This window comes from Medicago truncatula, chromosome 5, assembly GCF_003473485.1.
Source record: "Medicago truncatula cultivar Jemalong A17 chromosome 5, MtrunA17r5.0-ANR, whole genome shotgun sequence".
In the NCBI taxonomy this organism is placed as follows: domain Eukaryota; kingdom Viridiplantae; phylum Streptophyta; class Magnoliopsida; order Fabales; family Fabaceae; genus Medicago; species Medicago truncatula.
Window position 1 is genome coordinate 12497593 of NC_053046.1, and position 14717 is coordinate 12512309.

At 34.4% G+C, this 14717-nt stretch overlaps 3 protein-coding genes across 3 annotated transcripts; 1 reads left to right on the top strand and 2 right to left on the bottom strand.

The window, feature by feature from the left end:
* Positions 1 to 56: 56 nt before the first annotated feature.
* LOC120580552 (binding partner of ACD11 1) lies at positions 57 to 2076 on the bottom strand. The gene has a single exon (XM_039834360.1). The coding sequence runs from the start codon at positions 672 to 674 to the stop codon at positions 210 to 212; it is 465 nt and encodes a 154-aa protein (XP_039690294.1). The 5' UTR covers positions 675 to 2076; the 3' UTR covers positions 57 to 209.
* A 161-nt stretch (positions 2077 to 2237) lies between these two features.
* On the bottom strand, positions 2238 to 6677 carry LOC11430978 (binding partner of ACD11 1). Its single transcript, XM_024784491.2, has 5 exons — positions 6454 to 6677; positions 4667 to 4770; positions 4490 to 4565; positions 3104 to 3184; positions 2238 to 3017 (listed from the first exon to the last, which is right to left on the bottom strand). The coding sequence occupies exons 1-5, from the start codon at positions 6457 to 6459 to the stop codon at positions 2436 to 2438; spliced, it is 849 nt and encodes a 282-aa protein (XP_024640259.1). The 5' UTR covers positions 6460 to 6677; the 3' UTR covers positions 2238 to 2435.
* Positions 6678 to 8835: 2158 nt separating this feature from the next.
* Positions 8836 to 12824, top strand: LOC11424830 (syntaxin-22). Its single transcript, XM_003612792.4, has 7 exons — positions 8836 to 9153; positions 9242 to 9335; positions 10617 to 10756; positions 10890 to 10964; positions 11537 to 11694; positions 11845 to 11945; positions 12453 to 12824. Exons 1-7 carry the CDS (start codon positions 8981 to 8983, stop codon positions 12516 to 12518), a joined length of 807 nt encoding a protein of 268 aa, XP_003612840.2. The 5' UTR covers positions 8836 to 8980; the 3' UTR covers positions 12519 to 12824.
* Positions 12825 to 14717: the final 1893 nt, after the last annotated feature.

Consider the following 14717-nt stretch of genomic DNA (forward strand, 5'->3'; position numbering starts at 1 on the left):
ACCTAGGAAAACCAGTTTATCTTGCAAAAGATAATTAAATAGCAAACTGGTGCAGGTAACTGGTCAAACCTATCGTTCATTCACATCCAATTTGCAAAAAACAAATACAAGATAGTCTGGAAACAGGAGTTTCAAACAATATAAATATATACGGAAGAAGCAAATCAGAGGATCAAACCCTGAGCAGGAGCAGGACCAAGCTTGGAAGACTACTGCTCACTTGCTGCTGCTGCTTTTGAGGGCTCGGAAAGGACCTGTGCATACTGATCTTCAACCTGTCGCTTCTCTTGCTGTTCTGCATTCTCCACTTTCTCTTTTGTTTTTTGGCTTACTTCCACAGCTGCCTTAGAAACCCTGTTAAAAGCACCCGTTACCCAAGAGGCCCCAGTAAGTACATAGCGATTCTTCATTATGGCAGAACCAGCGGTGCTGACTGTCTGTTCCGCAGCTGCAAATGCTGATTTTGTCTTTTCGGAAACGAGAAACTTTTGATCCACTTCTCGAACTTTATCACCCACAACTGAAGCACCAGCACCTATTTTCTCACTAAGCCCAAGTTTTTGGTCAATAGATGCAACTGTTACGGAGGCTTTTGATGATAACTGGAGCTTCTCATCAAAAGTCTTTGCTTTGTTGACAGCATCTTTGCCTAAGGTAAAGCCTTTGGCTGCCATGCTGGAGACTACATCCTCTGCAAAAAAAATTGAAGTAAGATCAATTACTTTTTAATACTGCTCGTGTGAAAGTTATTCCGAATTTTGCAGAATTTTGACCACTATATGTGGCTAATTCAGGTTCATTGCATGAAATTCACTCCTGCCTTATTTCCCTTTTTTGCAAATCTGGTGGAAGTCCATGCTTGAAGTAGAATGTATCCATGGAATGGTTATTCCTTCCACATCGAGAGCAAATCTTACTATGTTTTGAATTTTGTCCAGCCTTAGGTATATCTTAGCTTATGTTTGGTTCGACGGTGGTACGTTTAGAAGCTTTAAATTAGAGTTGTGGCTAAACGCACGGTGGGTGGGATATTTCACCATGAATACAATAAAATCGTCCTATTTTGCCTTGCGATCCTACCATCGATTCTCTGAAAAGAATGAATTTGAGGCTATGACAACAAAATTGTCATTAACACCAATGATTAGAGGGGTTATCATTTGTCTCCATTCTTGAATCACTGGATAAAATGCTTTACAATGCTCAGTGGTGGGCCAATTAACACAATTTAAGACCTCACACTAAATCACTAAGTCACAGTCTTATTAAGTGCAGGCTCTCAGAAGTTTTCATCCATGTCCTTCAATTATATAAATACTAAGATACTCTAAGATTCAGTGTTGGAATCAATAGGGCTCTTGAATTTCAGCCACTTGAAAATATCACCTTGTAATAACCTTTCTTGAGAATCTTTCCACACATTTGTTTTAGGATTGTTGTGTAGTATTATCCAAAAGGTGGGAAAATGCTGGTATTATTATTATTTGTACTACAAATATATCATGTAAACGAGCAGAAGACGAGCACAATTTGCCAAAACAACATATAGTTAGTTGTCTTCCTATAATAGAATTTGAAATTTAATGCAAGATGAAAGATATCACCATAATGTTGCATCTGGTCCAAGGTTCGTATATGAAGTTTGAGGATAGGGGTGGCTCCAAACTTCCATCTATAAACTTAAGTTTATTTAACATCATAAAAAGCTAGATTGCACAAACCCAAGCATAGTAATTATCTCTGTCTCATGGGGGAGAAACAAGGATAAATGATTATTCTCACCATGATGGAGGTAAAACGGAGTAGATGGGTTTGTGACTAGTAACCAATTGTTTAGAGGTTGGAGATGAAGAATGTTAAAAAAGAAATTGAATGACAACCAAGGCTCCGCATTAGCGCCTGATACCATACAAATTTTGAATTGCACAAAGCAAGGAAATTCTGATTCGTGTAATGCAAGAGTCGACTGAATGCCGGTAGATGCATTAAGTGCATTTGGATACATAAGCCATACATGCAGCAACTACCATACCAATCCCTATGAAAGCTTAGCCAACCAACAAGCTGACTATTAGTTCACGGGTCTTGCTAATGAGTGCCTCATGGGGTACTCGCTAGCATTTCCCTTGGTTAAACTATTATCAGGTAAGAACTAAAAGAAAATTAAATAGTTAGCGGTTCTTGCTAACGAGCGCCCCATGGGGTACTCGCTAGCATTTCCCTTGGTACCAGCAAAGAAAATAGGAGAAATATATAATCTAACACCTAGGAAATCCAGTTTATCTTACAAAAGAAAATTAAATAGCAAATTGGTCCATGTAACTGGTCAAACCTATCGTTCATTCACATCCAATTTGCAAAAAAACAAATACAAGATAGTCTGGAAACAGTCTGCAGGAGTTTCAAACAAGATAAATATATACGGAAGAAGCAGATCAAAGGATCAAACCCTGAGCAGGAGCAGGACCAGGCTTGGAAGACTGCTGCTCACTTGCTGCTGCTGCTGCTTTTGAGGGTTCGGAAAGGACCTGTGCATACTGATCTTCAACCTGTCGCTTCTCTTGCTGTTCTGCATTCTCCACTTTCTCTTTTGTTTTCTGACCTACTTCCACAGCTGCCTTAGACACCCTGTTAAAAGCACCCGTTACCCAAGAGGCCCCAGTAAGTACATAGCGATTCTTCATTATGGCAGAACCAGCGGTACTGACTGTCTGTTCCGCAGCTGCAAATGCTGATTTTGTCTTTTCTGAAACCAGAAACTTTTGATCCACTTCTCGAACTTTATCACTCACAACTGAAGCACCAGCACCTATTTTGTCACTAAGCCCGAGTTTTTGGTCAACAGATGCAACTGTTGCTGAGGCTTTCGATGATAACTGGAGCTTCTCATCAAAAGTCTTTGCTTTGTTGACAGCATCTTTGCCTAAGATAAAGCCTTTGGCTGCCATGCTGGTGACTACATCCTCTGCCTTCCGCAAAGCAGAGTCAGCACCACCAGGAGTTTTGCTTTCACTTACCTGCAAAAATTTACATATTTGTAAGGCCGATATAGCCTACTTACTTGCATGCAATAAAGATTATAGAGGGTCTAAGACAGGCTCACGGGTGAAACCAGGGCCTCAGGTGGAAGCTGGTAATCTGGATCCAGAGTTATATTAACTGACAGGTCGACTATTGTTGCTCCCTGAAATATGTGAAACTAAGTTATATTTGGTTTTATGCATTGCAGTTTAAACAAACTTATTCACAAAGACAAACATAACACAAACTGATATAGCTACATTCAAACATACTGTTATATTAGAATAATACAATCAGAGGCATGTCCTACATCCCATACCATAGGTGCCATTCTTCCCAATTACCACAAACAAATATTCCCACCTAGAAGGAAACATCTAGTGGGCTAGAAAAGCATGCATCACAATTCACAAGCTCATATTAGCATCAGTAAGATTGTATAATAAACTGTCACACTCCCCCATTTATATTCAATCTTGTACTGAAGGACTATTGAAATTCTATGCGGTTCCATTGTTAGAAGATGTTTCTATCCAAAGCAGTAAATGGAAAAGTTTCTAGCAATATGCAACACAGTAGTCAATACAACATGCACTTCCAATAAGTCTCCACAAATAGAGAGACTGGTGTAGTGAAAGACTTCTTAATAAGAGTATTAGTCATGTGGGACAACATGATTAGCAAATATAATGATTTTTTTTATGTAACCCGTTAATACTGCATTATGTTTCCAAAAGGCTGAATATTTCAGGTCAACGTAATCCGTTATAGAACATGACCCAATCATGTAGTTTTACCTTGAACTCTATATAGTGAATTATGAGAACAATAATGACAAATTAGATGGTTCTAACTTGAACTCTCAATAGTGATTTCTGAGGACAATTGGTTGTTAAAATGAATTGAAGATAATACTAATATGGGTCATGCTAACTTGTGGGCACAAGTTAAGGAGCTAAAAAAGCGAATTAAAAGACAAGTTTTGCATTGAAAAGATAAATTTTTAAATTTTTAAGATATTGAATACACAACTTCAAATAAAATACTTCTATATTTAGTTTCTTAACTTCCAAATTAGCATTTACCTACTAATATATACTCCTCCGGTCACAAATTACATGACATTTTAACAAAAGCAAAAAAAATATATATATATTAAGTGACATTTAATTTATTTTTTTCATTAAAACATTAAATATTTTATTCAGTTTCCCCCAAAAATACAAATATAACGTGTTTGTACCAAAAAAATTAAAAAAATATATAACGTGCATCAGTCCCTATTATACTCCAATATGCATCAATGCCTATAGTTAATATTCCAGTCGTTAACAAATCTAATTTACTAAAATTGTTATAATTTATAATCATTAACTTATTCATTATCTTTTAAAATTCTTGCGAAAAAACCTTAAATGTCACATAATTTGGGGAGGATAGCAATATTAAGTAATGGTAAGTGAATTACCGATAGCAATACTGCAGTCTCAGCTCCCTGTGAATCCTTGAAGGTAACATAAGCAGTTTGCGATCGTTCATCATGACTGTATCAATATATAGAAATTAAGAATTGTTATATAACAAAGTTTATAAACAAAAGAACTCTAAGAGTAGTGGCTGTACAAAACCAAGCACGGTAACTGACCTCCGTAGTTCAACATATGCAATGTCCCCAGAAAAAGAAAAGAACTCTTGAATGTCCCGCTCGGTTGCTCCCAAGGAAACATTGCCGACTTTAACGGTTTTTATCTGGAAAATAAAAAAGAATGCAACTATTAAGCGTCTAAAACCATGAGTACCTACCTAAATTAAAATCATATTAATCATCTATACCAACCATCAAAGCAAAATGCCCTTACAGTATTTCTTATCAGTATATGCTATAATGGCATCTACAATTGCTTCTCATAACTACTACTTAGAAATTTATAAATCACAGGTAAACAGGGACAAGAAAAGATGACACCGAGTTAAAAGAATCATAACATAATTGAGAGATAGAAGTGAGTGTGTGTGCGCGCGCGCACGCATGTTCCTTTTAAAAACAGGAGCAAGAAAAGAGGAAGGAGGTAAAAACCTTAGGTTTATCATCTGGCTAAAATCATAACTTTAGGTAACCTCTTTAAAAGGATAAGGCATAAATTCTGTCTTTCCTTATATTATACACAGTTTTATCTGGAAGATATTATTGATATCATATCATCATCGTAGGCATAAAACTATTCCACAATCAGACACGTGGCTATGTTGTTAATCCAAGATAACCACAATTGCTGAAGGCGGACCGTGGGCCAAAAGTGCCGTGCTAAACCCTACCACTGCTATACTATTACACTATAGCGCACTATTCACAACATAGACACCTGGTATTTTAAAGTTGCTAGAATATCTCAAAAAATCTTTAGCACATCTTACAATATAAAAAGAGTACCTTTGAAATATCTTCGGAGTTATTTTCATATTTTATTATATTTCGTGATATCACTCCTTATTTGATTGAGAGTCAAGTATTAGTATGAATAAGATTTAGTGCTATCATGCTATGTGTTTAATTACCTCACTATATATAAGAAAACATAATCAAAATCACTATAAACAAACAAGAAAACATTATCAAGATGTAAAAGTCTCAATTCTGTCCATTTCTCTTCTAATTTCATCTTATGTCATTTACCATTTCCAGCTTCTCACCATTCAATACTTGATATCATTTCCAATTAATTCCATGACAAAAAATCCTCAAACAATAAATAAAAAATCAGCATCTAAATGCTTATATCATTTTTCACATAGATCTCTTAATTACTACCAACAGGTACTTCGGTATTATGGTAAGTATGGGTCGGTCAGTGAAGTAATTAAATGGTTTGATTCTACCCTCGTGTTGTGACAGCTAGCTTTTAAGGGTGAGTTCTCCAAATGCTTGAAGACTTATCGGTGCAGCGAGTACGAATACAATTACATAATTTGCCTCCTTTAAATGTCCAGAGAAGGTTGTTTAACCTTGTATCCCCAACATGCAAATCTAGCTAGGGACCGAACCACACAACCTTAAATGTTTTCAGATTGATGAAGCACTTCATTTCAGTATCAATTTTATAAACAACCTATGAACACTTCTACCATCCCAATCACATAATCAAAAAGGGTAACAAAGAAATTAAAGAAAACGCAAAAAAAAATTACTCAATCAAACATGATAAAAATAGAACTAAAACGAAGAAAAATGTAGCAGTTTTAAATAGTTACCAATTCAAAACAAGAATCGAAACAGCAATTGAAAACATGCTCTGTAATTTAGTTTGAAAATGAATTGGTATATTGATATATAAAAATAATAAAATTTGCTTGTATGCATCAGAAATCTTAACCTAACAAAAAAAACATTTACGAATGCGAATTAAGAGAGAGAGAGAGAGAGAGAGAACTCACCGACATCGGAAGGGTTTTGTGGTGATCGGAGAGCGTTTAGATGGAAAGGATAAAATGAATTGGGTTGAGAAAGCAAGTTACGGTGTGATGGAGAAAAGAAGAAGAAGAAGAAACTGTTTATGGAAGAAGGAAGATTTAAGAGGGATTGATCGCACGAGTGAAGCGTGTGAGTACCATGGATTTCTACGTTTCAAAAGTGTTAAGCACGAAACCACGTGAATTAACCACCTGTCCCGACACCAACGTATATACCAATAAATATATTTATTTTTGTATGAAAAGATACCCACTTCATTTCAAAATACATGTTTTATCATCATGTCAATACACAATTTTGAACATTAATATCTTTAATAATATATAATAAAAATTTATAAATTTTATATATTTTGAAAATATGTATCAAGACAAATCAAACAACATCTTACATACTAACATTTGTATTTGTATATTAGTTAAAAAATATGATTAAAGTAAGTTATGTAAATAGTGCACATTGTAAAATTGCAATATGTATTTGAAACAGAGGGAGTAGTAATTGATAAATTTGGATTGCGCTCCTAATTTTTTTTTATAATCAATAAGTAACTGCCTTACTTGAAAGTGATATCGTGGCTTTAACTTTTAAGTATTGATGTAAAATTCATACATTCATCCCTGCGAGTTTAACTCTGTTGGTAGATATATTGTATATTATATGCAAGGGTTATACATGATAATGGGGCGGGGTGAGGATGAGTTTTACCTTCCATGTCTCCATACCCTATTCTCATATACATACTTGTTACCCTACCCAATACTCGACGGGTATGAGAAATCGAATCGCATCCCCGTCCTCAATGGGTTCAGGTATCCCCGCCATATCCCCATTTCCGCAGTGGATAATTTTTTTGAATAAAAAAAGAAGTATTTTTATCTCCTCATGCAATGTTGCAATGCATTATCCAACAAATAGATGATGGTGATCGATGACTATGGTGATGGAGAAAAAAGAGACGAGATTGTGAGATATGGAGGGAGAAGAGAGAGAACTTTAAGAAGTGAGATTCATATGAGAGACTAAGACCATGATTGTGTGAGTGAAATGATTTAGACTTTAGGTTTCTATTTATATTAAAGGGGTAATAAATTGATTTTCTACATTCGGGACGGGTTTGGGTATGAGTTCGGAGTGAGTGTTTATATCTATGTTACCTGTCCCATACCCGTATTTTGAAATCGAGGAAACCCCAAACCCAATCAAAGCGGGGAAACCCCGTCAAATTGGGTTTGGTACGGGCGAGTACTCGAGGGTACGGGTTTGGTTGCCATGCTTAGGAGGGATCGGGTTCGAATCCCAAACACCTCATTGCTCAACATTTAAATGTGTGAACTCTAACTACTTGACCAACAAAAATCTTCAAGTATCTCTATAAACATTTTTTCAATCTTGAGATTTGTTTCGAGACTGATGAGCTCTAGAGTCCTCACACCTAAACTTTTTATAATAACATAGATGGTTTTTGTTTTTTGATTTTGTAGGAAATAATCACTTTAAACACTATCGAATGTGTTGCTTATGGTTTAAAAAACCCAGAATCTAAAAATAATTAGAAAATAAGTTCAAATGAATATCAAATGAAAAGTTGTTACTAGTAATTTTTTTTAAAATTATTTTGAGAATTGATCATGTTGTTTCTACTTTCTAATTGTGATTTTCGTCTTAATTGTAATTTCCACAAGTCTTTGATTGTAAATATGATGCTACAGCAAAATGATATCAAGTAAGATTACTTTGAATATGTTGGAAAGCATTCACTTTGGACTCGATATAAGCAGTGTGCAACATGCTAACAACAATGAGGGATCTAGACTTTAAAATTCACCTAGAAGGAATAACGTGAGAGACTATCATTCGCCCATAACGCCTTCACCAAGGCGTTGTCAAACACTAAGACTTGATTTCCCTTTTTGATCGTTAGGAAGAGAGTTGAAGGCTCACTTAGCTAGCTTATAGTAGTTTATAATAATAGATAACTTATAAATTCATACGATAAAAAAGTCTTATTTAATAATTATCTTTCTACCACGAGCTTATAGCTTATTTCACGATCTTCATAAAATGATAAAAATAAAAGTTATCACCTAAAAAATTAGTAAAACGTTAATTTTATTAAACACTTCAATTAGCTTATGAGTCATAAACTGCAAGTTATCGGCTATCCGCGATAAGTTATTAGCTATCCACTATAAATTATCAGCTAATTTATCATTTATCCGCTATCTTTATCAAACAGATCCGAAATGTTTTGAATATTGTGGTGGCGTTGTGTATACATGGAGTGCCACGTGTGCTGTGTGTGTCCACGTGGACGTTACGAGAATCAAAATCCAAAGTCTTGTTTCATCATTTCAATCATCTCTTCACCAACAACACATTCATTCCATTCCTCACTTCTACTCCAATACTTCCTCCAATTCCCACCAAATTCCAATTGCAATTTCACCGATTCTCTCTGTAGAAACTCAGTGATACGCTTACCTCAGAATGAGTTTTCAAGACTTAGAATCCGGCCGGCGAAACCTAATCAACGGCAAACAAAACCCGACGCAAGCGGTTGCTTCCGGCGTATTTCAGATCAACACCGCCGTCTCCACTTTTCAGAGACTCGTTAACACTCTCGGAACTCCTAAAGACACGCCCGAACTCCGAGAGAAACTGTGAGAGATCATTCTTCATTATCGCTGAATCGGAAATTTTGTTAGTTACTTCAATTTTAAGATATTTATTGGTAATCTGTTTTTATAGGCACAAGACGAGACTTCATATTGGACAATTGGTGAAGGATACTTCGGATAAACTTAAACAAGCTAGTGAAATTGATCATCATGCTGATGTTAATGTCAGTTTAAGTTTATGCTTCTATTTATCTATTTCTATTTCAATTGCATGTGCAAATTAAGCAGTTTAATGGTATCTTATGTTCAATCCGTAAAATGCACGATAAACAATCAATTCAGCTTATTTCATCTTTTGGATTTCAATTGCATGTGCAAATTAATCAAAGTTTAATGGTGTTTTCTATATCCGTAGTTTAGTCTCTAAACTATGCAAATATAATGGTATCTAAGATGTTATGGACTAAATTGAGGGAAACTTTAGGGACTAAACTGACAAATTTCATACTATAATTTAGGGACTGATTATATTTATATTATACAGTTTAGGGACTAGTTATTGTGAAAAAATGAGGATAATTACTGCTGATGAGACTGTAATTGCAAGTAAGATGTTGTTAAGTTGCGATTGCAGTTGCGGTTTTTAACTGTGATAGAACCATGCTTGTGCAATAAATGTTTGTTGCTTGGTTATCAAATCTTAAGATAATACTAACAAATCTTAAAAAAAAAAAAAATTGAATCGTAATCAAATCTTATTATGAATCATAAAATATACTATCAATAAAAATATGGCATTTTGAAGTAAAAACAAGTTTCATATCAAAATTATAAGATGATATGTCATCGATGGAACTAAAAATTAATCAAAATTCATGTCACAAACCAAGGGTCTGTTTGGATTGACTTATTTCGGCTTATCTGCTGACATAAGCACCTGTGAGACTGTTTGGGAGAACCTATGAAAACAACTTATGACATGTTCATATGTTGTTTTTGGCTTATTTTCATAAGCTCTGCAAGATAGCTTGTGAAGACAACTTATAGTTTATTTGAAAACAATATAACTTATTTTATCTTTTGTTATAGAAATAGCTTATACATAACTTGGTAAGTGCTTTGACATAGGCTGCAAATTAAGCTGTTTACCTAAACAGGGTCCAAATTAAGTGCTTTGTTTGACCAAGTGTGGATGACCATACCAAGTTTAGGCAGTGTTCATTAGAATAGATCATGATTTTCTTTGTGAATCTAATTGATCATAATGAATCAGGATTCAAGATGAAATTCATGTTCAAAATAGATACACAATAGAGCTTTGTATTAAATTGAGGTACGACTCGTATGCATTGAAGATACTAATAACCATGTTTTTTTTTTTTTGTTGACAAAAATAACCATGTTTTGTTAGTTGTTTATTGCTTGTGACGTGATCTTGAATTATTTTTCTTTTTAACTTGAAAATAAAATGAGAACAGGTCTTCAATTTCTTTATGTATTTGCAGGCAACCAAGAAGATAGCAGATGCTAAATTGGCGAAAGATTTTCAGGCAGTGTTGAAAGAATTTCAGAAGGCACAACGTCTTGCAGCTGAGAGGGAGACAGCTTACACTCCATTTGTTCCGCATGAAGATCAGCCATCCAGGTGACTGACCAATGTTATTGGAGTTTAATAGTCGAAAGGGCAAGACTGCTGATGCGCTGTCTTACTAGTTTCTATTAACTATGCATACAATTGTGCAATACTTATAGCACGGGCTTTTCTTTCCGCCCTGCAGCTATACAGGCAGTGAAGTAGGTGTTAGTTCCGATAAAAGTCAAGAACGGCATGCCTTTCTTTTGGAATCCAGAAGGTGATTTCTTGTATCTTATACTATAGTTATTGAAGTGACTTACAGATCCATTTTCAAGATATTATTTAAAAAACTGAGATCTATACCTTCCTCATAAACTTCGGATAATAATAAGCAGTTTCCAATATAATATATGATGTGATAAAATAGTATTTTGAATGTAATTTTAGATCAAATGTTAGAGTCATGCATTTGCAAATTTATGAGGCGATAATCGATGCACTTCCAGTTCTTTTCTTTGGAATGGGTTGGTAGTTCAGCAACATAATAAATGCAAGGATTCGTGCATCATTAAATTTGATGAAAAACTCAACATCAATTATTTCTCAGAAGGTTGCTTCTTAAATTTGACTCAATGTATTATTTAAGTGTAATTAATTATATTAGGCTGAAATGGAATTGATACCATAAGGTGACTTCTTTTAAGTTTTCTATCTGGCATGAAGAATTTGTTGACATGATCCTTTTCAGTATTCTACCACATGAAATTAAATTTGATGAAAAACTTCACTTTTCAAATTTACCCATTTGATCGTTTTAGTTTCTTAGCTCATGCATTATTCATTCTGCAGACAGGAGGTAATATCCTTAGATAATGAGATTTCCTTCAATGAGGCTATCATCGAGGAAAGAGAACAAGGCATTCAAGAAATCCAGCAGCAGATAGGTGAAGTAAATGAGATCTTCAAAGATCTTGCTGTGCTTGTTCATGAGCAAGGAGCAATGATTGGTAATTTGTCCCCTCCCACCCTTTATTTTTTATATTTTGCTGCTAATTAAGCCTCCTCTATCAACTCTAATGTTACCGGTCTAGACTAATTTATGTTATTGATGTTTTTTCTTACAATAGTTAGTTGATGTTAATAATTTCATTTTGTAGATGATATTGGGTCCAACATTGAGAATTCTCATGAAGCCACTGCCCAGGCGAAATCGCAACTTGTTCAAGCTTCAAAGACACAAAGATCAAGTTCATCTTTGGTATATATAAATTTTCTTTTTATAATTGGGTTGTTGGTTTTAAGTATCCTCTTCCTCCCTACAAATTAATTTAGGTGTGGGAATTCTTGAGTAGATATAGATGCCATTGTACAGTGAATTGAAACTTTCCTCACATATTGTACTGAACTTAAATATGGCTACAGCCTACATAGTATATAGTTAATAACTTTAGGAGTTAAAAAGGGGTCATACACAGCTAAACCTAATAGAATATGTAGCCATTGGTTTAATTCAGTATGGTTCTCGGTTTGCATAATGCATTCCATTTCTATTTATATGGAGAAAGGGATTTGTTTTGGGGGGCTGGGGGTGTGAGGTTTTGGTGGATGAATTGTGTAACAAGTAATTTCAGCTCAATTTTCTAATTATGGGAGTTTAGGTAGATTTTTTCATCACACCTTTTTCTTTTATCTTTTAAAGCTTCGTGTAATTTTTCTGTCAATCTCTAATGTTCTTCACTGTTTGTTGTTTCTCTCTTTTATCTAGGCGTGCTTGCTTATGGTGATATTTGGAGTCGTGCTTCTCATCATCATCATTGTTGTTGCTGCTTAGTCCATTATCAATCAAATGCAGTATTTACTGAGCCGCAGAATCTCTCTTGCTGATAATTTCACCTAGTGATGTTTTACCTGATCTCATGAATAACTAGGTTTTGTCACTTTGTCTCATCTGGTTTCGTGCACGGTGGGGGGAAATTCCTTGCTCTATCCTGTCTTCGTTGTTAAGGGTGGTATGTTCTCCCTCCTCTCTATGTTGGTGTTTGAATTTTAAGGATGTGTCACACATCCTGCTTGTTGTGTAAATAATGTACCTGTTCATATTTAATAAAATAAATATTTAATTCCTTTTTTATTTGTATTTGCAACTCAAAAAGCAGCATTTCCAACACTTAGCAATATCTCGATTTAGGAAAGTCAATTTTTCCTCCGCTTGGATTGCTGGTTTTCTTTTCCGATAATTGAAACTTATAGGTCTACATGACAAGGTCAAACTAGTAAAGGTCCCCTGCAAGTTTGCATGGATCTCATGGAAAAAAATCGATAACGAACATACGTGATACGTGTGGAATTTTGCATGTGTCATTAAATGAAGAGTTTTCTGAATATTAGAGCTGGAAGAAACAGATGTGTAACTGTTGAACAAATCAAAAGATAAATTCTGACTCCTAAACTGAAAGACATCTATATTAACATTACTAACAATCTGTGAAGTAAACCCTGAAATGCATTTGTTCAGCAAGTAAATAATGTAATTGCCTTGAAGAAAACATGGAGATGGTTCCTTAATCTATGGTTTTTGTTGTTGTCTTGTTTCAAAATCTAATTGCTGTGTTGAAACCTGCCACCTGGTAATTGTAGGTTCTAATTGTGGTTAGTCTCTCGAACACTGTGTTTGGTTGTAGTGAAATAGGGGAGAGAGAAATTTCTGAGAGAGAAATTGGAGAGAGATATCTAACTTCTCCTGTTTGGTATGCTAAGAAATAAGAAAGAGAGAAATTATTAGGGTGGGACCCATCCCTTTTTCTTTTCTTCGCTGATGTGGGAAGAGAGTTCGGGGAACACTACTTTTGTTTCCACTTTCCACTATATACCCTTGTCCCACCTTTTCCTCATTTTTGTTTATTTTGCAAAATAGTTTTTTTTTTTTTTTTTTTTTACAGCATTTTGCAAATTAGTTGCATTCTTCTCACCAAGCTTTTGTTCCACCTGCAGTGACATTTCTTTTTTCACACATAAGTATTTTTCTTTTTTTATGGTAAATATGAATTTTTTTAGTAACACACATTCCTTCAAAAGAAAGTAACACACATAAATAGTTCTTTTTAAAAAATATATAACACACATTTTATTTTGAAAGAAGGAGCGAGTAACCATCCCCGTGAGCTTAGCTCAGTTGGTAGGGATATTGCATATTATATGCAGGAGCCGGGGTTCGAACCCCGGACACTCCACTTCTCCACAATTAAATTGTGTGAGCTCTAGCCACTAGGCTACTTGACCAAAAAAAAAAAAAAAAAAAGAAGGAGCGAGTAACCCACACTTTTTTTTAAAGAGGAGAGTAACACACATCATCCGTTTCTCGTTAATTAAAAATAATAATTTAACTCTTAATTACTTAATCTTTTTAGATTAATTTAATTAATTAAAAAAACATTTTAAACCATTTTAGATTAATCCTAAAGCCATTTAAATTATTTAATTAATTTGATTATATTTTAGGTTACCAAATAAAAAAACCAATGACTTAATTAATTAACTGAAATTAATTTAAGTAAAATAAAAATGTGAGATTGATAGGTTTTTTAATGAAGGGGTATTTTAGTATTTTTAAACATAATCAACACTTCTCTCTTTTCTATTTCTCTTCTCTCTCTTTTAAACCAAACAACACATCAAATCTATTCTATTTCTCTTATCTTTCTCTCTTACCATATTCTCTCTCACCTATTTATCTCCTTAATATCTTCTCACAACCAAACACACCATAAATAAGTTATGCGTTAAAGGACAAAATATGAACTCAGAAAAAAATTATTTTCGGCACTAACCACCTTCAACATTATTGAAAGCCTATCACTATTTGAAAGAAATCATAACTCTGAGATAGAAAACATTTACAGAGCATCTAATTAGGGATATAATATTTAGACTGCTATTAAATGTAAGAGTATTACTTTTTCCACCCTATAGGATTCTCTTGCGCCCTGCCTTTTTTTCAAAAATGCTCTTGAGATTTCTGGATTTTATAATC

Bases quoted from the DNA above. Each gene is read 5' to 3' on its own strand.
- LOC120580552 (XM_039834360.1), bottom strand. From the start codon at position 674: ATGGCAGCCAAAGGCTTTACCTTAGGCAAAGATGCTGTCAACAAAGCA.
- LOC11430978 (XM_024784491.2), bottom strand. The intron at 4,566-4,666 runs GTCAGTTACCGT...ATATTGATACAG, and splicing joins GCATATGTTGAACTACGGAG to TCATGATGAACGATCGCAAA. The intron at 3,018-3,103 runs GTGAGCCTGTCT...AAATTTTTGCAG, and splicing joins CTGAGGCCCTGGTTTCACCC to GTAAGTGAAAGCAAAACTCC.
- LOC11424830 (XM_003612792.4), top strand. From the start codon at position 8,981: ATGAGTTTTCAAGACTTAGAATCCGGCCGGCGAAACCTAATCAACGGC. The intron at 10,965-11,536 runs GTGATTTCTTGT...TTCATTCTGCAG, and splicing joins TTTCTTTTGGAATCCAGAAG to ACAGGAGGTAATATCCTTAG. The intron at 11,946-12,452 runs GTATATATAAAT...TCTTTTATCTAG, and splicing joins AAAGATCAAGTTCATCTTTG to GCGTGCTTGCTTATGGTGAT.